Below are 24,929 nucleotides of genomic sequence, written 5' to 3'. Positions count from 1 at the left end.
CACCTTCCTTTTGGGCTTATTAATGGCTTCTTTGTAATTACAAATAAGGGTGCTCTGTTTAAATTGTGCCTTGCAGCTTAGTGTAGGGGAACTGTGAACATAGAGGTCTTAAAGGTAATTATCTGCGTGTGTGTGTGTGTGTGTGTGTGTGTGTGTGTGTGTTATTAAAATGGGGTGTTTGTAGGTTTGGATTCCAATTGTCATCAGTCCCCAATTTGGGGGCCTCACTATGGACAATCATGGGACCCCTGGGTCCGAAGTCCAGTTACTTTCCATGGTGGGCATGTAGTGGGAAAGAGACAGGCTGTGTGACCACACTGACGTGGGTTCAGTCTCTTGACACCTTTTACTTATATGACTGCCACCAAGTTCCTTTTCCAAACATCGTGTGGATGTTTGGGGGAGGAGTGTGCGTGTGGACGCCAGAGGACAGCAGTGGCCATGGTTCGTAAGGGGCTCTCTACCTTGCTTCCTGAGTTCTAAGGATGAAACTCAGGTCCTCCGGCGTACATGGAAGCACTTTACTGACTGCGCTGACTGCTAGCTTGAGTTCCTGACTTCAGTCTCCTTTTTGAACAACCCGTTTGATATCCTGAATCCAGTGTATGTGCTGTTTGATTACCGTCTCCTACCAGCCCTAGAGGGGCGAGTTGCGTGATGCGTGCCCAGGCAAAGAAAGGGTAAATAATGGCTGATGGCACATGGTGGGGCATAGACGTGAGAATCTGCTTCCGGATTGTACAGTCTGGGAGACGTAGCCTCATGTAATGAAGACTGGCCTCATTTGCTGTGTGGCAGAGGCGGACCTTGAACTCCTGATCTCTTGCCTCTGCTCCCCAAGTGCTAGAATTACAGTTGTGTAGAGCAAATACCTTGTGATGTGCTGTTTGTTAGAGCACATTTTTATTGAGGTGTAATAATTCATGTACCATATAATCAGAGGTGTCCAGCTAATAGCTTCTCCGTTCACAATTGTGCAGCCATCATTATACACACAGAAGGCCCATTAGTAATCAGGCTGTCGGCAACTACTCACTTCTCATTTTTGGCTTCTTATGCAAATGGAATCAGGTGGCTCATCCTTTTTGCAATAGGTTTTGCTTGAAAGTGCATCTGTGTTGCAGCCTGTGTAGCTTTGTCCTTCCTTCTTATGCTCAGGTAGTGTGGCAGAGGATTAGATTACTTGCGTGCCTGGCCATCAGTTTGCACATTTGGGCAGTTTCCACTGGTTTGTTCATAGATAAAATGCCTTTAGGGACATCATTTCTGTGCACGTGTGTGTGTGTGTGCTGCCTTGGTGTAGTTGGCACTCACAGCTGTGCAGTGTTGTGACGGGGTAGTTGAGGAGGCCACTCCCTCTTCGGTGGGCATTGAGCACACTGTGTGCAAGTGCCATATCCTTCAGTCCTCACAGTTCTGCAGGGTTCAGGATCTTGAGGCCCATCTGAAAACTAAGGCAAACACCCCACTGCGTGCGTATTCCAGGACACCGAGTCAGGAGTGAGCAGGGGGGTGTTCTGGAGCTGGGTGTGTGTGATGCCTACACTCACTTTACAGGTGTTCTGAGAAGTCTTGTCTGGAAGTCGGGGAGGGGGGTTGCATTTTTTTGTTTGTTTTTGCTTTGTTGAGACAGAGTCTCAAAGTCAACACACAACCTCCTGGTCTTAGACTCCTGGTCTTGCTTTCCAAGTACTGAGATTGCAAGCCTGAGCTCTCTCCGAGTTGGGAAGCTAAGCTAGTTGTTTTTTTTTCTTTTCTTTTTGTTTTCAATAAATAAAAATTTTATTTATTTATTTATATGTATGTGTCTATGTATGTGCACTCAGTGACCGAAAGAGGGCATTAGGTCTCCTGTAGCTGAGGCTTAACCCCACCAGAGGATTCTGATAACCTGACTTGGCTCCTTTGAAGAAACAAGTCCGTCCTCCCTCCCTCCCTCCCTCCCTCCCTCCCTCCCTCCCTCCCTCCCTCCCTCCCTCCCTCCTTTTTTTTCTTTTCCTTCTTGACAGTGTTTCTTTGTGTAATAGAGCCCTGGCTGTCCTGTAGGCCAGGCTGATCCAGAACTCACAGAGATCCGCCTGCCTCTTCTGGGATTAAAGGCATGTACTACCATGTCTGGCTGAAACAACTACTCTTACCTGATGAACTCCTAAAGAAAAGCTTTTTTTTTTGTTTGTTTGTTTGTTTGATTTTTAGGCTTTCTGAGACAGGGTTTCTCTGTGTAGCCCAGGCTGTCCCAAAACTCACTCTGTAGAACAGGGTAGTCTTGAAGTGAGAGATCTGCCTGCCTCTGCTTCCTGTGTGATAAGATTAAACACTTGTGCTACCATGCCTGGTTCGCTCCTGACCTTTTTTAAAAATCGTGGTTACTTTAAAAGGTAGTGACTGTGTCCCCAGTGTGTCCTCACACCTTCTGTCATCTTGTCCAAACTCGTTATTATTTAAACATACCCCATAGTGTTTACCGGAGGAAATACAGTAAGATTAGGTTAAAAAACAAAAGCTTCATAATTGGTCAGAAATGCCCATCATTTATGTTAGGTACCTGTCAGAAACCCTTCTCCAACATTGTTAGAAGAAATAGGTCGGGGCTGGAGAGATGGCTCAGAGGTTAAGAGCACTGGCTGTTCCTCCAAAGGTCCTGAGTTCAATTCCCAGCAACCACACAGTGGCTCACAACCATCTGTAATGAGGTCTGGTGCCCTCTTCTGGCATGCTTAGATGTGGGCAGAGTGCTGCATAAATAATAAATAAATCTTAAAGAAAGAAAGAAAGAAATAGGTCTTGCTGTCTTGTTTGAAGACTGTGCCTCAAGCGGCCTGCTGCCTCAGTGCCCCCGCTGCCACCTTCCGTATGTAGCTTTACATATTCTCTGTTGCTTTTAGAAAACGGGGAGTTGGTCCTTTGGCCACACATGCAGTTCTACAGGAAGGGTGTTGTTGTGGACATCAAGGGAGTGGGCACTGAGTTGGTTCCATTCAGAAAGGAACCAACCCATAAAGGGTACCACGGAGAAATCAGAAGAGGCTACAGTGTCACCCAGTGTGCTGTTGACACTGTTGTAAACAAGCCACATTTAGGGCAGGATTGTGGCCAAGAAAATTATCATGCAGATTGAGCATATGGGAGCAGTCCAAGAGCTGAGATAGCTTCCAGAGACGGGTGAAGGAAAATGATCAGAGGAAGAAGGGAGGGAAGAGACAGTGCCTGGCTTCAGCCATGGCAGCAGCTCGCTCACCTCAGGCCCAGAGAAACAGTGGGAGGTGGCCGATGGGGCAAGCCTTGCTTCATGTGACCCGATGACTAAGAAAATACAAAACAAGTGTGCTCTAGAGTGCATGTGTTTTTCCTTACTGAAGAGAACTGGTTTGTTACCTTCTTCCAAAAGGAAAACAACAACAACAACAACAACAACAACAAAAACAACCCACCATTTATTATAGAATGGAAAAATAGCTGAAGTAGTTTTCTATCTTGGCAGGCTGGGGGGGGGTACAAATTGATTTATTTGACAAGCCTTTCAGAATTGCATCTTTTCAACAGGGGTTTTATTTTTCAGATATGGTCTCCCATTCCAGCCCAGGCTTACCCAGGACCCTCTGAGCTCTTCCTGGCTCAACCCCCTGAGTCCTGGGATTACGGTTGGTGAGCTGTGATGCTCTGCGTGTGAGCGGAGCGGAGCTTTGACAGTGCTTCTTAATTAAGGCTGATTTCCTGGGTTATAGGAACGAACTCACAGACGTCCCAGCTAGAGGAAGGCTGTTGGTTAACAAGCCCTCCTGAGGATTGCAGTTGGTTTCCTAATGGTCCGGCTGACACCGATAAAAATGCTGTATACAAAGCTATGACCGCTTTAATGGGCGGTGTCATTTGGTTTCCACTCCAGTGTTGGTCTTGTTGAGGACCCTGATGATTCAGTTTGTGCTCCTCTCCCTTTCCCTTTTATTTTGAGGCAGGATCTGAGGATGTAGCCGAGCCTGTCCTTGAATTGTTGGTTCTACTGATCTGCCTTCCTCCCAGGATTACAGGCCTGGCTAGCACGCCTGGTCCACCCTCCTCCACTCTCTTCATTCTCCCCAGTACATCACCCCCTCCTCGTTTCCTTCTTTATAGCCGCTCTCATATTCATTAAAGGCTTGGTGTGTGGAATGCTCACGCCACCTCCTGTAGTCAGACTCAGGTTCATCTTTGATAGTGGTGAGCCAGGGAAAGTCTCTGGCGTCGGCTTTCCTAGCTGTAGGAGGGCGGCAGGTACAGCTAGCCCATGGAATATGGGCATTCGCTGAGAATCTGTGTAAAAACCCTCAGTATGGCACTTGGCTTAATGCTGGTGCCTCCCTTCTTCTTCAGTGTTTGTAGGGAGACTTGTGGCCTCTTTCCCTGCCTGCAAGGCTCCCAAGAAGTAGACTAAGCCGTTTCATATGCACATATAGAGAATGTGCTGTTAAACAGTGTTATTCCCCAGCATCTTGAACACACCTTACAAGTTTGTGATCTTGGATCAGAACATGCTGTTCCCTCCACGGAGAATGCCTTTCTGTCCGACAAGTTCCTCCTTCCTCAGCTCCTGTGAACGTGTGGGAGAAGGCACACGTCTGCCTCCACCCCAGTTCTCCCTGGTTTTATGTACTTGCTCATCAGTCCACCTGACAGAGCCAGTCACGGAGATGGTTCCTACCTCAGTCTTTGAACCTGCTTGCGGGTCCCTTTTCCTGGAGAGCTCTTTGAACTTGCTTATGGTTACTTCTTCCACTTTCACATCCATAGCATTCCTGGTACTTGGTGGCCGTGTGTATAATCCCAGCTCGTGGGAAGGAAGCAGAAGCAGGAACACAGTTTGAGACCAGCCTGGGATACATAATCAGATCCTGCCTCAAAATAACATACAGGGGAGCTGGAGAGATGGCTCAGAGGTTAAGAGCACTGACTGCTCTTCCAGAGCTCCTGAGTTCAATTCCCACCAAGCACATGGTGGCTCACAACCATCTATAATGAGATCTGGTGCCCTCTTCTGGTGTGCTATGAAAACAGAGCATTCATAGACATGGAAATAAATAAAAGTTAAAAAAAAACATGCAGAGGGTGGAGGAAGGGAGGGATTGGGATGAGAGGAGGGAGGGAACCACGGGGGGGGGATACAAAGTGACTAAAGTGTAATTAATAAAGAAAAAAATAAAATAAATTAATTTTTAAAAGTTAAAAAAAAAGCATTGGCTGCTCTTCTAGAGGTCCTGAGTTCAGTTCCCACCAACCACTTGGTGGCTCTCTGTAATGAGCTCTCGTGCCCTCTTTTGGCTGCAGGCATACATGCAGGCAGAACACAGTGTATATAAATAAATCTTTTAAAAACAAAACAACATACGGATGCTGGTAGAGAGTAAGAAAGTGTGGCATTGCTTCCTCAATGCCTTTCTTCCCCTGAGGGAACGACATTTGAGGCATATTCCTCGGTGTTTTCTGCAGGGTCTGCCCTCTGGTGGTACCGGGAGAGTATATGCTGAACGAATGAGCTTTGTGTTTTCCCCTGCCATTGCACTTACACTGGGTTAGAGTGATTTGCTTACACTCCCCACTCCCCACTGACTGGGACTGCCTCAGGGCAGTGACTCAGCTGTTTATCATAGCCTGCGGCTGCTGAGTGGCAAAGGCCTCTGACTGTAAATGTGGACATTGGGAATCTATGCTTCCAGGTACATCTGAAGCTCCTGATCTTTGCATGGAGGCAGCCTTCCCGCAGAGGTCCTTCTGATGTCGCCATGGTGCCAGCGGCACTAGGCTGTGGTTGATCTGGTGTTTCTGCGGCGGTTGGTACTGCTCTGCACAGCTGCGGGGAGACGTGCCTCATTTGTGATTGGCTGACGCTCTGAGGTGTAGGTGGGAAAGTGGGTAGAGCACATCCAACAGTCCAGAACAAGAAGTGTACCTCACATTTACGGCTTTGACGCTTACTTCTTGGGGCCTGGAGAGGTGGGGGCCTCTGCTCTTCCATAGGACCTAGCCTCAGTTTTCAGCACCCGCACAGTGGCTGGCAAAGGTCTGTAACTCTGGTTCCAGGGGATCTTAATGCCTACTTCTGGCCTCCGTGGGCACCCCACCCCACGGCACACATTTGGTACACAGGCATGCATATAGATACAGACAAAACAGGCCGCATATAAGATAAATTTTAAAAACAAATAAGAGACAAACCCCAAAATCTCAAACTTACTTTCTTGTCTTTACTTCAAGTTGTTTCAGTGATGTGGTCCAAATTTAGATCTGTCCCAGTCTCAAGTAAACCAGGGGGCACATTCTTTGTTCACAGACAACTCATCCTGTTGACATGCCACTCAGTGGTGGCTGCAGAAGGCTCCGGGACTAGCCAAGACCACACTTCTGAAAACATGGCCTTGGGTCGCAAGCCCAGGCAGCCTGGGCAAAAACTACACCTAGAAACAATGACAGAGTTCTTTGTCATTTTTTTATCTAAGTTTTCGGTAAAGTTGGAAGAGGCAGCAGGTTCTCCGTCCCCAAGGTGGTGCTGACCTGTACCAGCTTCCGTTATCATCAAGAATGTACGGTTTCTCTTTTTTTCTTTTTTGCCTTTTGATTGGTTGACACTAGCATTTCTAGGAGGTCAGTTTTCCTGTTAATTTCCTGCTGTTTCATACTTCCGGTATGGAGCGTGTTTGTGGACAAGTTACTTCCCTGCTCCTTTTCGTAGCCCTGCTCTGGTTTACAGCCATTCCCTGTTCCCCCGGTTCCGAGAGTCCCTTTCACACTGAAACCCGCATAAGTTCCTCACAACGCCTACCATGATAGAAATGTACTTAAGCAGTTATATTACGTAAGGGAGAAGTGCCCCCTGTACATGTTGACTACAGACAAATTTGTTCCATCTTGCCTTTTTTTTTTGCCCTGAGACAGGGTCTCACCACAGGGTACAGACTGGCCTCCCCAGAGCCAGGAGGTACGGGTGATTTTTTTAATGTCTTTTTTGGTGTAAAAAAAGATATTAAATAACATTTACATTTTTAAAGGTCGTTTATGTTTTTATTCATGTGCACGTCTGTCTGTAGGTATGTGCCACACATGTGCAGGAGCTCACAGAGGCTTCCCTGAAATGGAATTATAGTCGTGAGCCCCCTTTATGTGAGCTGTGGAAATCAAACTCAGGTCTCTGAACTACTGACCCATCTTTCTAGCTTCTGCAACTAAATTTTTTTTTCTTCCCTAAAACTATTTTTTAAATCACACTCTTAGAATTTGTGGATGTGGAAGGCTAGCGGCCCTTAATGAGCGATGATGATTTTACGTGGCTGGAAGAAACGTGTACCCCGGTGCTGTCCTCCCGTGTGTGGGAGAGAGGAAGGAGAAGCAAGCTGCTCAAGTGGTGCGAGCCCAGACTGCTTTCTCTTTGCCTCACAAGTAGTGCTTTTCAAAGCCCTTGGCGCCCCTGCTGTATGGATGTGTCAGTGTGAGATGACAGCAGGATTTGCTGGGAATGTGGGCCACTATTGTATCCGCCTTACGTAACCACGTGCAGTGGCAGAAATGGGTGAGCAGCCTGGAAGGTAGGCAGTGGGCAGCCCTCACTCCGCGGAGCCATGAAGGCTGCTCAGGTCTTCCAGAAGATGTGGATCCAGGCAGTTAAAAAGTTGGAGAGATGGAAAGACCATGTGAGTCCCCCTTCAGCTCTCCCCTTTCTTTTCCCATGCCCTCTGTGCCGGAGGGGAGGGGAACGGGCCCTTCACACAGTGGCACAGTGACTCCTTTATCCTCGGATTTATTTGTGTCCTGGCGGCCTTCAGTAACAAATGGTGAGATTGCAGAATGTGGTTTGCAGCCAATGGTAGCATTTTAAATACTTGTCTTATTTTGAGCAGACCTAGGTGAAATTGATAGCCGCTCACAGGACTTGCCAGTCCAAGACGGCCATTTCCCATGGGATCAAACATTTAACCTTCTTATCCTCTAGAAGCCTATATCTGGATGTCAGGGCTTCCCCATCATGGGAAAAATTTCTCACACGGGTACTAAAATGTGGATGTTTGCTGTGTGGCTCGGATTGTGACTGTGTGCTTAAGCTTTGTGGGATGAATCTTTGCTCTTACATGGACACGAAGCTAAAAGTTAGCCTTTCAGGGCTGCTACAGGCAGTCAAGTGTTAGTTATCTGCCTGTGGTTGGTTTTGGTTTCCTTCCGTGTGCGTTGGGAGGCAGAGTGCACATGTGTGTAAAAGGGGCTTGCGTGTGGAGTCCAGGGTCGGTTGCTGGTGTTGTTACTCAGGAGCTGGTTTTTGAGACGGTCTCATAGAGCCTGGGGCTTGCAGAGTCTGCTAGACCCTGTAGCCATCAGGTCCCATTGCCCTCTGTCTTCACCTCCCCAATTCTGCGATTGCTGGGTGCTTCTACCTAGGTTCTAGGGATTGAACTCAGGTCCTCATGTTTTTGCAGTAAGCCCTCTTAATCAACCAGACTATCTTACCACCCTTAAAGGATAGTATCTGGTCAAGGTTTTCCCAAGAAAATGAGCTCTGTAAGAGGCGTGAAAGGAGTCGGGCATGGTGGCACATGCCTGTAATCCCAGCACTTGGGGAGGCAGAGGCGGGCAGATCTCTGAGAGTTTGAAGCCAGTCTGATCTACAGAGTGAGTCTAGGGTTGCCTACCCTAGCCTTGGCTAGGCTACACAGAGAAATCCTGTGTATAATACATAAAAACAACAGATTGAATAACTCTTTGCATTAGTTCGGGTTCATTCTCAAAATCGCCTGTACAGAGCTTCTTATTTGCAGTAGGTCACATAGCTCCTAACTTCCCATGGCTTCTAGGAATGACTGTTCTAATATGGAGGATGTTGCCATTAATGTTCCTCATGTGGAAAGTAAAGTGACCAGAGAACATCACAGAACGCTCATGGAGGCAGCTTTCTGGTGGATGAAATCTTATCCCTGTGGTTGAAGAGGTACCCTGGGCCTATAGATTGGTCCAGATTTTTGAGGAGATTAGAATTGCAGACCCTTCTGCGATTGTCTGTTCAAGATTCTGTGCCACCTTCATTTTTCCAGTTAAAGTTGTTTTTAACCTTTGAAAAAGGAAAGAGAGGCTCTGAGGAGTCTTGAACACCCTGGGGCTTCCCCATGCCCCAGGCTTGCCCCCATCGGTACCCATTGCACAAGTTCATCACATTCTCCCATCCCCCACCAAAATTTAAAACTCAATTCCATGTGTTCCACCTCCTTCTCCTTCCCAGGCCAGTTCATTTTCAGCTTTGTATGTTTCATTCCTTTGGTTTTCTCTCCTTTTGAGACAGGTTCTCACTGTATAGCCCTGGCTGAAACTCAACAGAGATCTGCCTTTCTCTGAGTGCTGTGATTAAAGTCGTGTGCCTTTGTGACCAGCCTACTGTTCTTTTATTAAAAGAGAAAGGCTGGGCTGGAAGTGGAACTCAGTGATAGAACACCTGCCTCATATGTGCAAGACCGTGGGTTTGATCCCCAGCATGGTTAAAGAACTGGGAGACTCTTCCCTAAGAGGGGACAGCCCCAAGCCAAAACAAAATGAAAACAGTGCTCATGCTAAATAAACAATTTGGGAGCGTCGTTCCGTAATTTCTTCATCTTCCTTTGAGAATGCTTGTGTGTTGCATTGTGTGGATGCATGAACATTCTTAACTTCAGCACCCAGCCACCCCCAACCACCCCACCTAGGCTTATACACACTGATTGCCAAGGCTCTGCCTTTCCCCCTACACCTTTGTGTCTTTTGACCCTAGATGTTATATGAATTGTAGTTTCTCTAATCTTTCGAGAATACTGATCTCTTAGAGCCAGATGGTATTAGCCGTGGGAATGTCCCAGAATTGAGCACATGGGGGTGAGGGTGGAGGCAGGGAGGAGCACAGGAGTCATAAATGCCTCTCAGTCTGAGGAATCAGTTAAGTCACTCCACAGGCTACTTCATGTTTCTTCTGTGCAAACAGAATTGCGGTTTCCTAAACCCGTCCTTCCCGAGGGGGTGGGTTATCTGTTTTGGTGGGCATCACCGTTCTTGGCTCAGAGCGTCTCTCTCCTGGTCTTAAACCCCATAATATCTGGATATTTTTCAGGGCCTGTTCATCTCTGTAATTACCAGTGCAGGCTTAGCCTCCCGAAGCTTCTTACTCTCGGCCCTCCGTGTAACACCTCCCACCTTTCAGACCTTGTATTCTCAGTAACCTCTTTGTGTCTGTTTATCTGTAATTATGGTCTTCAGCTGCATATTATACAGGACTCCAATCCATTGCTTACGTTACTTTGGTTATTTTCATTTTTAAAAATTACATTTCAGATGTGTTTGCTTGGTTCTTTGGATAGTCTGTGAATGTAGATAACTATATCTTCAATGAGGTGTTCTAATTTCCCAACACATGAGCTATGCTTTATATTGATCCTTCGGTTTGTTTCTTGTAACTCTGTGTGTGTGTGTGTGTGTGTGTGTGTGTGTGTGTGTGTGTGTGTACGTGTACATACAAGCATTTGTGCATGAATGCATGTGAACTATGAACTCAGGTTTCTTACATATCTGGGAATTCTGTGAAGCCTTGGTTTAAACATGTCCCTTGGCGAGGAGCCTTGCATTTCCTATGTGGTGGCATTACCAGGGCTGCTCTGTCATGTTTGGGGAAGATGTACAGTCACTTTTCCATGGACTCATTTCCAAACCTGAAGACAGGCCCATTGATAGGACTTCTCAAGAGTGGTAATTTCTAGTTATATCCACAGTACTCAGGAACCAGGCAGCTGTCTCTGGAGTCTGATGTAGCAGTATCTTTCCTTTTTCTCTCTCTCCTCTGATCTCCCATTCCTGTATATCGTGTACTTTTCTCCGTGTATCTTCCTACTTCAGTGCTTACTTAGGCTGGTCTGTCCGTAGCTTTGTGATTTCTTGACACTTCAAGTTCTCTTAAAGAACAGCCTGCATCTAATGGATCCTTAGTCTTAAAGTACCACTGTATTAAAGGTCTCCCTGGACATCTCTTAGAATCGTGGTAGCAGAGGAAGTCCCAGGGGTCTGTTTTGCACCATCTAATACTAAGAAAAAGCTTGGAGATCCCACAGTTTGACACAACCTATTGGTTACAAGGCCAAGGGTTTCTGTAGCTTAAGATGTAGAAAAATTGTCAAAAGGTCATTTTTTTGACAGGAGAGGGAGAAACAGGAGAATATATTTAAATGCAATTAGAATTTTATTCTGTTTTATTTAAAGTGTGTGTGTGTGTGTGTGTGGGTGTGTGTGTGTGATCATGAGTGCATGCTCACTGTGGTGCATGTATGGAGGTCAGAAGACAGCTCTGAGGAGTTGGGTTTTCTTTTTTCCACTATGTGGAACCTAGGTTGTTACTTGCTGGGCCATCTTGCTGGTCTGCAAATAAGATGTTGTTGAAGTTTTCTAACAGTGGTGTTTCAGAGTGGTTGTCAAAACATTTACTGTCTTTTTTGGGCCTCTCACTATGTCTTTCACTTAGTATCTTAGTAGCAAGACTTTCCTTTCCTAGAAGGTCTTACACGAATATAAGTGGTGTAACATTTTGAGTAAATGCCTGCTTTTCTTAGCATATAAAAAGTGTGAGCTGGAGTCATGCCGGCGCCTGCAGAGTTGACGGTTTTATTTCTGGCATTGGGGTGTTTGGAGTGTACTCGGGTTGACTCTGTTTGTTGCCACACAGGGCCCAGGCATGGAGGAGCTGATATGGGAGCAGTACACCGTGACCCTGCAGAAGGTGAGTTCTGCACGGTCCGTGCCTCCTCCTCTTGGGCTTGGTGTTGTCACACTTCATGGATCTAACTCACTTTCGCCCACACAGTTTTGTTTTTAGTCTCTCTGCGGTGGGCAGTGCATCACTGGAACTGGCAGTAGTTAACTTGTGGGCTGAGAGTTGCTTTTGATGAGAAGGTGTTTCCTACCCAGCATATCCGGGGAATCTTAGTACCTTCACATCCCCTCAGAGAGAGCAGACTGTGGAAGGGAAGAGGGAATGGAAGAAACCTCTGCCTGCTTGAGGACTTTGAAGTAACTTTTCCTAACACACACAACCCACCTCCTTCCTTCACTCTCCATCTCACCCTCTCTTCTGAGAACTGCATTTATACCCTGTCACATGCTATGAGCACAAGAGGTCCTTGATTCAGTCCACTGAGCTATACCCTCTCCACCACCTCTTTTATTTGTAAGTCCAAAGTAAATTTGAAAAGACTGGCTTAGAAATCAAGAGGTTTGGAGAGAGGAGTAAGGAGAAAGGGGAGAGAGTCTGGAGAGGGAGAGGAGAGAGAAACCGCCTGTCCATGGAGATGAGAAGTCAACCTTGGATGTTTTTCCTGAGGCATATTTTAGTTTACTTTTTGAGTCATTGGGAGTCTAGTCTGGCTGGCCAGCAGTCTCCAAAGATGCACCTGCCTCCACCTCTCCTGCTGGACTTTTAAATATACCATCAAGTTGTTTTCTTTTTGTTTGTTTGTTTTTGGACTGCAGCCAGCGAAGGGGTGGGGCCAGCTCTGCACAGCCTTCAGAAATTAGCATGGGCCTAGTGGCAGCCCAGACCAGGGACATCCAAACAGCTGCAGGGTTACAGACCAGACATGGCCTTTGCTGGAAGCATGGGCCAACACCATACCATGGCCTCAGGTGGCATCACCAGCTACTCATGCCAGGCTTACTACCCTCGAGTCTCCAGTATTTCCTTTCTTCATTGTATACACACATTTCTGCTTCTCTTTCTCTTCCACCTCTCTACTATTTACTTGCTCATCTTAGTGGCGCCCAGGGCCTCTGGGTGTCTAGACCTGGCTCTGGCATACTGTACCCCACCCATGCCGCGTGGTTCGAGGTGGGAGTCATCTCCAGATGCTACCCTTTCATTTATTTATTTATTTATTCATTCATTCATTCATTTTGTTTTTTCGAGTCAGGGTTTCTCTGTGTAACAGAGTCCTGGCTGTCCTAGAATCACTTTTGAAGCCCAGGCTGGCCTTGAACTCTCAGAGATCCGCCCACCTCTGTCTCCTGAGTGCTGAGATTGAAGGTATGTGCCACTCTGCCTGGCCCCAGATTTTTTACCCTTTTTGATGAAATGAGAAAATACATGCAGCGTCTATTCATTCCATAGAGGCTGACGTGTAATTGATGCCTAATAAACACATGTTGTTTCCAGTTTTTTCCTATCCTGATAATCATGTGATAGGTTATTATTCATGTCTGTGTTGTTTGGTGTGGGCTGACTACCTTAGAGCTGCACTCAGTCTGTCTCTGGTCATCCCCTCGTTCCCTAACATGCATGCATGCACGACTTCACTCTCTAGGCAAACCTGCCTCTTCTCACCTCACCAGCAGTCAGCTTGATTTGAGCAAGCTTCCCTCATCATGACAGCAAGCTGCCAGCATCAGTGTGAATTTTCTGGGCTCCACCGAGATAGATCATCCTGCTCCAGTTCTCTCTAGGTTCTGTCACTTTCTAGAAAGATGGTCAGTTCCTCAAAGGGAACAATTTCCTTAGATCCTTAGAACTTCATCACTAGGTCAGTACCCACTGCTCAGTATCCAGACCAGTCATCACGAATTCTTCAGTTATGGCCTGCCCGCTTAACTCCAGACAGCTTTCTGATTCCCACTGGCCCTTTTTTACTAGCATAACATATGTCCCTTGAGTTGTGGTCCTCACATTGATAATAGAAGGGACCTGAGGCTTGCTGTAGAAGGTGGAGCTGCCTCTGTCTAAAACCAGGCACCAGGTGTTGGTAAATCCAAAGCCATGTGGAGACAACCAGACTTCTCTGTGTTTGTAAACATTCTAAACATCAGGCCCCCACCACCTAGTCCTCAGATAAAGATTTTCTCTTCTTCTGAGTGTAGTTTTGTTTCATCAACCCTGATTTGGGATTCTAATGTCATGTGTCCCTGTTGTGTGGTTTAGCTTTTCTAAACACTGAGGTAAGTTTATGTGTTTCCTAGGTTCACATGTTTGTATCCCTAAATGAGTGATGGATGATAAACCTTTATTGTATGAACATTGGGAAGGGTTTAATGCTTTGCTCTTTCAGGCTCACAATACTATTCATTCATTCATTCATTTATTTACTTATTTATTTATCTATCTATCTTATTAAATGTTTTATTCACATATGTACTCTTGTACTTGTATGCTGTTGTTTGTTTTTTGAGAAAGGGTCTCATGTAGTCCAGGCCAGCCCCAAATATGCCATGTAGTTGTGGCTAGCCTTGGATTCGTGATTCTGTTGCCTCCACCTCCCAAGTACTGGAATTACAGGCGTGGCCACATTCGGCTAAAGATAGACTTTAAAAAGAAACTGGAAAAACAAAACAAAACAAACAAACAAACAAAAAAAAACAGAATCAGTTTTTATTGAAGTTTTTCCAGTTCCGGTCAAAGGATGCTGGGAATGGCTCTGCCTGGTGTCAGACAGCACATCCCTCTCTAGAGAGCAGGCAGTCTTCCTTCTCCTGCCTCTTGTGATAACGTCAGCCTGGACTGTCAGTCTTTTCCGCCTTCTGAAAGGCTGCTCCCTTAGATGAGAGCTTTCCCTTTAGGAACCTGTCAGCTGACCACAGGGTGGCTTTATTTTGTTTTTCATTTGTTTCTGTGAGCCCATCTGTTCCGGGGCTGTCTCTGGTTATTGATTTGACCTCTATTTTATTGAGTACTCGTAATAAATCCTGAAAGCCACTTATGGAAGGATTTTTTCATTTTTCCCCCCTAATTCCAATGAACAGGATTCCAAAAGAGGATTTGGCATTGCAGTGTCGGGAGGCAGGGACAACCCCCACTTTGAAAATGGGGAAACGTCCATCGTCATTTCTGATGTGCTCCCAGGTGGACCCGCTGATGGCTTGCTTCAGTAAGTATCCTCACTCCCCTCCCCAAGCCCTGCCAGCCCTGCAAGTTGACACTAGCTGGGGGGTTTTCACGGTGTGTGCCTTTACAACTGAAGTCTTCATTGAAAACTGGGGTCACAGCTAATACATTATGTTTTAGCAGTCTCCAAACTATGGGGAACTTAGAGGAAAAAGGGAACTCCTATAGGGTGGAGTCCTCCTATGCGAAGGAAGGTAGTTAGAACGATCGCTTGTAAGCTGTGGAATCTTTTAGCTTTTCTGTGCCCCCCTTCTTTCTCACTCCCTCACTTTATTGACATTGTCTTTACCCTAGAGTGGTTTCCAGTTCCCCACAAACTTGAGGATGAACTTTGAATTCCTTTTTTTTTCTTTTGAGACTGGGTTTGTCTGTGTAGCCTTAGGCTGGCCTCACATTCACAGCATTCCACCTGCCTCTGACTCCCAGGGTACTGGGATTACAGGGGTGAGCCACCACACCTGGGTTTTATTTATTTTTTGTTTATTGGTGATCTGTCTGCGTGTTCACCTGCATGCTAGAAGAGGGCATCAGATCACATTATAGATTTTTGTGAGCCACCATGTGGTTGCCAGGAATGGAAATCAGAGCAAACAGTGCTCTTAACCATTGAACCATCTCTCCAGCCCCTCTACTTCCCATGTTCTGGGTTTACAGACCTGTGCCCCCTTACCTAGTTTACACAGTGCTGGGAATTGGACTCAGGGCTTCATGCATGTTAGACAAAAACAGTAACTGAGCCACATTCTCATTTCCAAACCTGTTGCATATCTCACTATAACAACATTCTTGAGAAAATAACGTAAGGGAAACATTTATTTCTTTTGGCTCACCTTTTCAGAGGGTTTTGTCAGTCCCAGTAAGGAGAGTATGGGAGAACAGAGCAGCTAATAGCACGGTGGCTGGGAAGCAGAGAGCAGAAAAGACAGACAACACCTGCCCTTCCCAGCTTTCTCCTTTATTCCTCAAGCACATAGGACGGGGTCACCCATTCAGGGTGGGTCTGCTCCTCTTAATTCACTTGAAAACATCCTCATGGACACAGCTAAGAGCGAGTCTTGCTAACCTTCACAGCGCTTTTCAACTCAACCAAGCTGACAGAATTGACCACCTCAGTTTCCACCCTTCTCAGTGTCTACCAAGAGTTTTTTATATATGTCCTAGTATATGTTGTTTTGGAATTTAATGAAGATGACTAGGAATGTGCCTCAGTAGTAGAGCACTCAGCATAGGTAAGATCTGGATTAATCTTTAGCAGAACCATCTTCAATAAAAGCTCAACTAACAACCCCCCCAATAGAATTTAATTATGGGGACATTCATGATAGTCAGACCTAAGCTATCTAGCTGCCCGCCTTCTGTTCTGAGGAGATAACCCCACTTTAAAAGATGGAGTCTGAATCCTCTCAGGAGAGAAACTAAAGGTAAATGGATGGCTACATCAGCCAGGTCGTACAAAAGTCAGATTTGTGGGAGATTTAAATTCTCTGTGTTTCTATCCTATTAGTTGTTAGTCTTATCAAAGTTAGTGTTTGACTTAGAGTAATATACAATCGTAAAATAACTGGATGAGCCCGAGTAATAGGATTCTGTGATCTTAAAGTTTCTTTGAGAATCTTGAGGCAAGAAAGTCAGGTCTGATTGTGTACATTTATAATATATGGATTCAGGAGATGGAGCCAGACACAGAACAATCAGTAGGTTAAGGCCATGGTTGGCTAAACAGTGAGTTAAAGGCCAGCTTGGGCTACACAGGACCCTTCTCAAAACAGGAGAGAATCCAAGGCAAGCTTTTGACTGCTTTCCCTCCAGACATTGCACAAATGGATGCACACTGACTTTAGTGGTTCCACAAGGGCTTTTTTGCAGCTCACTGTGCACTTGGGCACACAGGAGTGTCACTACATTCCTCTTGCTGGGTCATGCCTTCTGGAGTGACCCCGTGGTGTGGGTAGGACAGGCCTTGTGCCAACACTGTGGTTCTTAGTAAACACCTAGAAGCTGAGTGTGTGGCTTCGGCTTCCTTACCCCTGAAGTGCTCAGACAAGGTCGACCCGACTTGGGAGCCACCACACCCCGGGGCCCCTTACTAAGCTTTCTGGGCTCAGTCGCTGCCTCTGTCGTCTTCCCGGGGTTCAGGATGGGCCACGGCGAGCTTGTGTGGCTGATGCTTGTTTCCTGTTGGCAGAGAGAACGACAGGGTGGTCATGGTCAATGGCACCCCCATGGAGGATGTTCTCCATTCCTTCGCCGTGCAGCAGCTCAGGAAAAGTGGGAAGATCGCAGCCATCGTAAGTCCCGTGTGGCGCGTGCTGCACGTGCATACGTGCGAGCCAGCATCCTCACACGCAAACTGTAAATAAAAAAATAATCTTCAAAAAAAAAATCAAGAATATTTATCATTCATCGGCGCATAAAGGGGCTGGAGAGAGAGCTCTGTGGCTAAGAGCCCATATAGTTCTTGCAGAGGAACTGAATTTAATCCAAGAGCATTTGTTTTCTTTCCTTTTGAAGATTTATTATGTATATGAGTGCTCTGTCTTCATGTACACCCGCATGCCGGAAGAGGGCATCAGATCACATGATCGATGGCTATGAGCCACCGTGTGGTTGTGGGGGATTGAACCCAGGAACTCTGAAAGAGCTCTTAACCCACCGAGCCCTCTCTCCAGAACATTGCCCAAGGAAAATGGCCATTTGACGGTTACATGGCCCAGGGCCAGCGTGCTTCTTGGAGCCTTGATATTTTTCTAGGTTGGTGTTACAGATGTGGTGGAGCTGTATCCGAGTGACCCTCCTGAGGAAGGTCACTGCACCCTACCTCAGTGCTGTTGCATGTATCTCCTATGAATAGGGCCATCCACCAACAGATGTAAGAACCCCAGTGAATGTTTAGTGCCATCTAATACGCCCTCCATTTCCCAACATGGCATGGACGAGCCTTCCCAGATCCAAGTGTGCTCACGCATCTGTGCTTGCTTATCTCTTCAGTCTCCTTTTGTCTAGAAGGGCACCTCTTCTGCTCCTCTTCCTGTAACATGTGCAGGAGTATCTCCAGCTGTGTTCAAAATATTCTTGGATTTTCATTTGACGATTATAGAGGTGTCCAGATCCACTGAATCCACAGCTGCGGTTGTTTGTCTTTTTCTCACTTTGTGAGGTTTGTTGTTCTTGGTTCTGGACAGAGGCCTAGAAGGTTGGCAGGGATACAGATGTTTAAGGGATGTAGTGTTTTGTTATTTTTCTTTTTTTTTCTTTTTTTTTGTCTTTTGTTTTGTTTTAATGACCCTCCCACCGCCGCACACACTGAGCCTAAAGAAGGACAGTTTTACTAAAACTGGAACCAGGCTCCCACTCACCTGTGTTTGCAGTGTCCTGCATCTGCTCTGTTTGTCTGCGCAGGTGGTCAAGAGACCCCGGAAGGTTCAGGTGGCCCCGCTACAGGGCAGCCCTCCTCTCAGTCATGATGACCGAGGTTTTGAGGTGATAGATGAATTTGATGGCAGAAGTTTCCGCAGCGGCTACAGCGAGAGGAGCCGGCACAGTAGCCACGATCTGCTCAGCCAGAGCTGGGAGGACAGCAGGGAGAGGGGGCGTCCCCAGCAGCGCACACAGAGCCGGGAGCGGGAGCGCAGCCGTGGCCGGAGCCTGGAACGCGGCCTGGACCACGGAGACTACGGACGCAGCCGAGAGCGAAGCCGGGGTCGGAGCCTGGAGCGCGGCCTGGACCACGACTTTGTGTCCCGGGACCACAGCCGTGGCCGCAGCATCGACAGGGACTTCGACCGCGACTTTGAACGCAGCTATCACCATGCCTATGAGCCTGACTACGAAGGCCGCTACAGCCCACCGTACGACCGCAGAGCCCAGCCCGAGGCCCGCTACGAGCGCAGCCGCAGCCGCGAACACCTCCGCTCCCGCAGCCCCAGCCCTGAGCCTAGGTCCCGGCAGGATCACAAGGGCCAGCATGATCCCGACAGGCCCATCGGGGTCCTTCTGACCAAAAGCAAAGCAAACGAAGGTAGGCACATATGATATGGGAATGCAAGCCGTACCTGCCAACATCGCCGGGTGCTCACCTGGCACCTGCCAGTGTTCAGCCTGGACTGTCCAGCACCCATAGGCTCATTTATTCCTCATTGCCATAGGAGGAACAGAGAACAGAAGGGTCCACTGATCCGGACGCAGGTGTCTCAGGGGCAAGGCCAGGTTTTCAGAGAAGCCCCTCTCCTCCACACGATTCTGTCTCCCACCTGCCCCCGGAACCAGAGATTACGGGTCTGTGTGAATAGGCCTTGCTGGTAAACCTGGTGCTTCTCAGTGTGAGAAAACAAAGTGGAAGGCTGGAGTTCTGCCTTCATGATGAGCTGGAGGTCTGTTCTGGACTGGGATTGGTGCTAACCAAATAGTCTCCTACTTAATCCCCTTAAGAACCTTGTAGGTAGGAGGCCTCATTCCTATGTTACAGGTCAGGGGTTTTGGTATGTATGTGGAGGCTGACTCTGCTTTAGTCCGCCTGCCCCTTACCCTGCATTCCGGGAGACACGGGCACACTTAATCCCATCCGGGATTCGTTAAACTCTGTGCGGTGAAGCTGTTAGTTCTGTCCATATAGGAGATCTGTGAAGCAGAGTCAGTGAGGGAGCTGGGACTCACTCAGCTGATCTGAAGTGAGGAGAGGAACAGGAGTTGAGCCATTTCCAATCCTGGGTCTTGTCTTCCTACTTCTCACTTTAATTAATCCGGCTGTCTCAGCCCCCTGTCCTGGGCTGTGCTCTATCTAGCCATTGTCAGACCTTCGTCATCCGTAAGAGGGAGAGATAAGCATTCCCTAGGAGAGTGTGAACTGTATCTCAGGACTTTTAGTTGTTGATGACCCTCGAGCCTCACAAATGTCAGGCGTTCGCTGTACCACCAAGGACCACATCAGCCAAGCACTTTGTGTCTTTGTCCTAAGATCAGATGCTAATAAGTAAAGTTTTTTTTCTTTCTTGAAGAAAATGACTGCTTTGTAAGTATGCAGTTTTCAGTCAGAACACTAGTACTAATAACTTAGAAATTGAATGTGTTTGCTCCTTGTGATGGCTTGCTTGCTTAATTGTGATGTCTTTCAAAGTCACTGCAATTTACCCTTGAAATCTGAAATTTTACAGCTTAATAAATACAGCCAGAATAGTGTGTGGAACATGTGAAATATTTAAAAATGTGCATCCATCCTAACTGCCCTCCTAACTGCGGTTTTTGTTTTTGTTTTTTTCTTTTGAGAACAGTTCTGAGTGCTGCTGACGCCTGTGCAATGCTGCTGTGATTGGCTTTGCCCAGCTTACAAACCCTGGACAGTGTCCATTGTTATAGTTCAGACACAACTTGTGTCCACAGCTTCCTGTGGGCAACCTCAGGGTCAGCACAGTTTCCTATTAGACGGATGGAGTGGATTGTTGTCACCAACTTTTTATTTGAAAAGTGTCTGTTTTACATCAGATGTCTAGATAGCCTCCACCAAGTTTAACCTGTTAACATTTTCTTTAACAACACTGTCTTCCTTTCTCCTCCCTTTTTGTCTTTATTTTTTTCTTTCTATTTCTCTCTACCCACTTCATTGAACTCTGCCTCCAATGTCCCCCTTCAATTCCAGGCCAGTTTAGCAGAGCATCCCATATAAAAATGGACGTTTTCGTAAATGTTTGAAGTAGTCTTCAAGGCTAGACTTGAGTTTCCTGAGCAAGTTGAGATTGTATGTTTTTCCCTGTTTGTCCTCCAGAGTATGGTCTCCGGCTGGGGAGCCAAATCTTCATCAAGGAAATGACCAGAACTGGACTAGCAACCAAAGATGGCAACCTTCATGAGGGGGACATAATTCTCAAGGTGAGAAGACCAGGACAAAGAGCAGTGAGGAACGGTGTGTGCCTGCACGCATCCCACATCCACACACCAGCGTGGAGGAGCTGGTGTCAGCAGCGGGGACAGGAGGAAGGTAGAGGCAGGAAGAGCAGCGGGATGAGGGGAGCTTTGTCAAAGAACAAGAACAAACAGATACAAACAGTAGGGATGTAGCTGGGGAGCCAGGCTCTTCCCCAGATGTGAGCCCTGCTCCCTCTCTAGCCTCGCCCCCAAGGGGGAAAAAAAACTTAAAAGGAAAAACAAGCCTTAGGGTCTGTACTAATTTAATAATGAAGGAAAAACCTCAAGGAATACTTTTCCTTCTCCCTGTTGATTTAACGTTGAGATTTTTGTTCCCATACCAAGGAAAGGTAAGTCTGAGAACCATTGATCTATGATTGCTCAGTGTTTGATAGGGTGTTTGTCGTTTGTTTTCTGAGAGATGGTTTCTCTGCTTAGCACTGGCTGCCTTGGAACACACTCTGTAGACCAGGATGGCCTCAAACTCACAGAGATCTTTCCACCTCTGCCTCCCCAGTGCTGGGGTTAAAGGTGTGCTGCACCACTGGCTGGCCATGGTTGATAGTTTTTAAAACCTCTTCCAGTCAGGAAGCATGTTCCAGCAGTAAAGCAAGCCGTAGAGTTGAACTTGGAAGTTACGTAGAGTAACAGTGTAACCTAAGGTTACTCTGAACCTAAGTGTGACTCATGCCTGTTCTGGACATGTAGTTTACATGTTACATGTACTTTAAAGAATAACTGACTTTCGGTAAGTCATCCTCAAGTCCATATGAACTTCTCAGCATGTTCTTTCCGGTTCTATGAGGGAAAAGTTAACAGTTTTGCCTTCGCTGTGACCAGATGTCCTGCATGACAGTAACATCGCCATTCTTCATATACACAGATCAATGGAACTGTGACTGAGAACATGTCTTTAACTGATGCCCGGAAGTTAATAGAAAAGTCTAGAGGAAAACTGCAGCTCGTGGTGTTGAGAGACAGCAAGCAGACCCTCATCAAAATCCCATCCCTAAACGACAGCGACTCTGAAGTAGAAGGTGAGAAGGGCCCCTGTGTGCGGGGCTGGGTATGAGGAGGGCCATGCCTGAGGGCAGCCCCCGGCTGAGGGGGCGAAGAAACCTTCCTTCTAACCTTGATTCAAAGAGAAGTAGTTTTGACTTTTTGTCTGTTTGTCTATTAAAGCATCTTTTGAAATTAGATTTCTAATAGGAAATTCTGACACACTTAATTAAGCCAAACTTACTAGTTAAGGAAAAAAAGTATGCATGACCAGTCCAATGAACTAAACATATCACTTACACATTTGCTAAGTGCTCATACAGACACAAAGCATAGACTTGTGCTCCATTAAAATGACAGAAGGCAAGCATGCCAGTGCCTTTAATCCCTCTCTCAGCAGCCAGAGTCAAGGTCAGACTGTCTACTGAGCAAGTTCCAGGCCAGCTGCAAAGAAAGAAAGAAAAGAAAACCAAACAGTAACAACAAAGTGTTTAAAAACCCTTTGCTCCTGGTTGAGCCTTCCTTTCTTCATGAAGCCTTTCTTTATCTTAGCATTAGTGAGTAAACTCCGTGTTAAAATCTCTTAATAAGCTGGGAAAAATCTGTGTTAAAATCTCTTAATATGCCAAGTGTGGAAGCACATACCTGTAATCCCACCACTTGGGAGACATAGGGTGGATGTTTTAGAAAAGAGACGTGATGAGGAATGCTGTAAAAGGGTTGCCAGTCCTCCCTCACATGTATATCCTAAAAGCCGTGCCAACTAGAGGGTGGGCTCTTGTCTTGTAATACTTGCAGACTAGGGAGATGATTTGGGAGAGGGCGTCCATCATGTGTACAAGCTACCTGAGGGCTGGCTCCATCCCAGACCCCACAGTTGCCTTTCCCAGTGGCCCAATGTGTAGACTATTGGAGGAAAGAGCATTGAGGGCGGCAAGATGGCTCAGCACAGAAAGACGGTTCCCTGAGATTGCTAGTGTGCACTGATGTGCCTGGATTTGAAAGTTAATTTCATTTCCAGTTTATCAGAAGTGTATTCAGACAGCTAAGTAGGTCTGGACTGTGAGTATAGTACAGGAAAGCAAGGAGCTCACGGCAGCCAATTGTGTTAGTTCACAGTTCATTTCCTCACCATCCACTGGGTCTGTACAGCATCAGTGTCAGGAAGCTGGATTCCAGCCAGATCCCTACATGGTTCGAACATACATTAAAATTTCAGGAGCGCTGGTCTGTCTGGTAAGAGTGGTTTCTATAGCCTCAGATTCAGGCAATCATGGATTGACAATATATGGGGAAAAGAGGCCAGAAAGTTAAGGTTTCTTTTTCTTATTCTGTCAACAGTACAGTGTAACCACAGTAGATAAGGCATTTGCAGTATGTCCTGCATTACAGGTAAAACATGCAGGGGAATGTGGATAGGGTACAGGCTAGCATTTAGCATCTTATATAAGGGACTTAATTGTCTGCTGAGTTTGGCTGAGGAAATGGTTCTGGAACAAGTTTCTATAGCAGACACAGAGGGACACCACTTTGTAGATGGACCATGGCCTCCTTAACACAGCTTTGAAGGAGTGGGATGAGCTGGTTGTGGTGGCGCACACTTGTAATTCCAGTGCTTGGGTAGGCAGAGGCAGCTAGTTCTCTGCGAGGCTGAGGTCAGCCTGGTCTATAAAGCGAGTCCATGACAGCCAAGGTTACACAGAGAAACCCTATCTCAAAAAAAAAAAAACAGAGTGGCGTGAAAGAAGTGTATGTTTCTGAATTTGACTGCGTGTTCATTAAGTCTCTGAAAATTAAGGTTTTTTTTTTCTTGCTCCTTTAATAAAAGAAAAAAAACCTACTAAATTGATGGTTTTTCTTCATGTTTCCTGCTCAGAGAATAGTGTGATTTTTGGTATGTACCTATTTCACTGAATTAGACTTTTCGTATTTTGGAACCAGATATCTCGGAAATAGAGTCCAACCGGTCTTTTTCTCCTGAGGAAAGACACCAGCAGTATTCTGACCAGGATTATCATTCCTCCAGCGAGAAGCTGAAGGAGAGGCCAAGGTAAGGCGGTATGGTGTGTGCTTTCGTTTCTGTTAGTCACTGGTACACGCACTGTGTGTATCGCAACTGTGTTCCCTACCAAGACATGATCGTGGTATGTGCTTCAGTTCAAGAGAGGAAACCTCAGGCAGGCTGTCCAGGATGGGGGCCACACCCACGCCATTCAGGTCCACAGGGGACATCACAGCTGCAGGTGCCACAGAGGCCAACAAGGAGTCCAGGTACCAGGAAGAAACTCCAGGTAAGGCTTTCAGGTTGTTCTTGTTCGTGTGTGTGTGTGTGTGTGTGTGAGTGTGTGTGTGTTTTACACACAAGCTGGTTTATGCTAAGCTTACACTCCCAGCCCAGCTCCACTGATTTGAGCACTTGAGTTCAGAAGTACATGCTGGATATTTCCAAAATGTGACTGAAAAAAAAAAAACTAAAACTAAAACTGTTCTCAAAATAAGTTGTAAAGTGGAGGAGTCTCCATGTATTTTCCTCTTTTAACGTGGGAGGGTGGGAGGTAAAGTCCATTCTAATATATGATAGAATGGGTCACATTTTGACACTTCTGAGTTACAGTCCTCCTGCCCTCTGTCCACAAACCCAACCTCACCCTAACTATTCCTGTCACTCTTAATTATCCTTTGCAAGTCTAGGTACGTAAGTATTTGTTTGGGGGGAAAACATTATTTTGTGGCTGTTAAGAGCACTGCCTCGTGCCTTGTGCTTTGGGTGTTTCTTTTCCTTTCTCTCTTTTTTTTTTTTCTGACTCTGAGAAACTATGATAACTACTAATGCCTTGAAGTTAACCTTTGACTTTAAGTCATCCCATTTTTTTTTAAGGGGTAAAAATAGACAGTTTGAGAAAGGGACCACACTCGGGAATGGGAGTGGGGTAGTGAGTAGGGAAAGGTGTGCTGGCCTGTGAGGGATGGTGCGAGTGTGTCCTGAGACACACTGCCAGCCTGTGGATTTGGCTCTCTTCTTTTAAGGAACAAGCACTCATGGGTCTGGATGATAAGCAGTATGAGTTTTTTCATCTTGTTTTGTTGAGATTTATTTTCCTCGTATGGGGGTTAATTCCACAGCCTCCTGCATCCAAGGCAAAGA

General features: G+C 46.5%; 1 protein-coding gene across 8 annotated transcripts in view; it reads left to right on the top strand.

The window, feature by feature from the left end:
• Tjp2 (tight junction protein 2) overlaps positions 1–24,929 on the top strand; it is a 112,624-nt gene that overhangs the window by 66,607 nt on the left and 21,088 nt on the right. For 2 of the 8 annotated variants that reach the window (XM_060387754.1, XM_060387714.1), the window contains exons 1-9: positions 7,516–7,658; positions 11,687–11,740; positions 14,746–14,870; positions 17,073–17,175; positions 18,287–18,905; positions 20,646–20,749; positions 21,669–21,822; positions 23,726–23,834; positions 23,918–24,075. In XM_060387754.1, coding sequence (XP_060243737.1) covers positions 7,587–7,658; positions 11,687–11,740; positions 14,746–14,870; positions 17,073–17,175; positions 18,287–18,905; positions 20,646–20,749; positions 21,669–21,822; positions 23,726–23,834; positions 23,918–24,075 — 1,498 coding nt within the window. In that variant the 5' untranslated portion in view covers positions 7,516–7,586. Of the gene's footprint in view, positions 1–7,359; positions 7,659–11,686; positions 11,741–14,745; positions 14,871–17,072; positions 17,176–18,286; positions 18,906–20,645; positions 20,750–21,668; positions 21,823–23,725; positions 23,835–23,917; positions 24,076–24,929 lie in introns of those variants that run through there. The other 6 variants (XM_060387749.1, XM_060387725.1, XM_021648957.2 and 3 more) reach the window with 4 other exon arrangements.

Source organism: Meriones unguiculatus, chromosome 1 (genome assembly GCF_030254825.1).
Source record: "Meriones unguiculatus strain TT.TT164.6M chromosome 1, Bangor_MerUng_6.1, whole genome shotgun sequence".
Taxonomy (NCBI): domain Eukaryota; kingdom Metazoa; phylum Chordata; class Mammalia; order Rodentia; family Muridae; genus Meriones; species Meriones unguiculatus.
The sequence above is the reverse complement of the archived record's forward strand: the minus strand, read 5'-3'. Positions and strand labels throughout refer to the sequence as shown.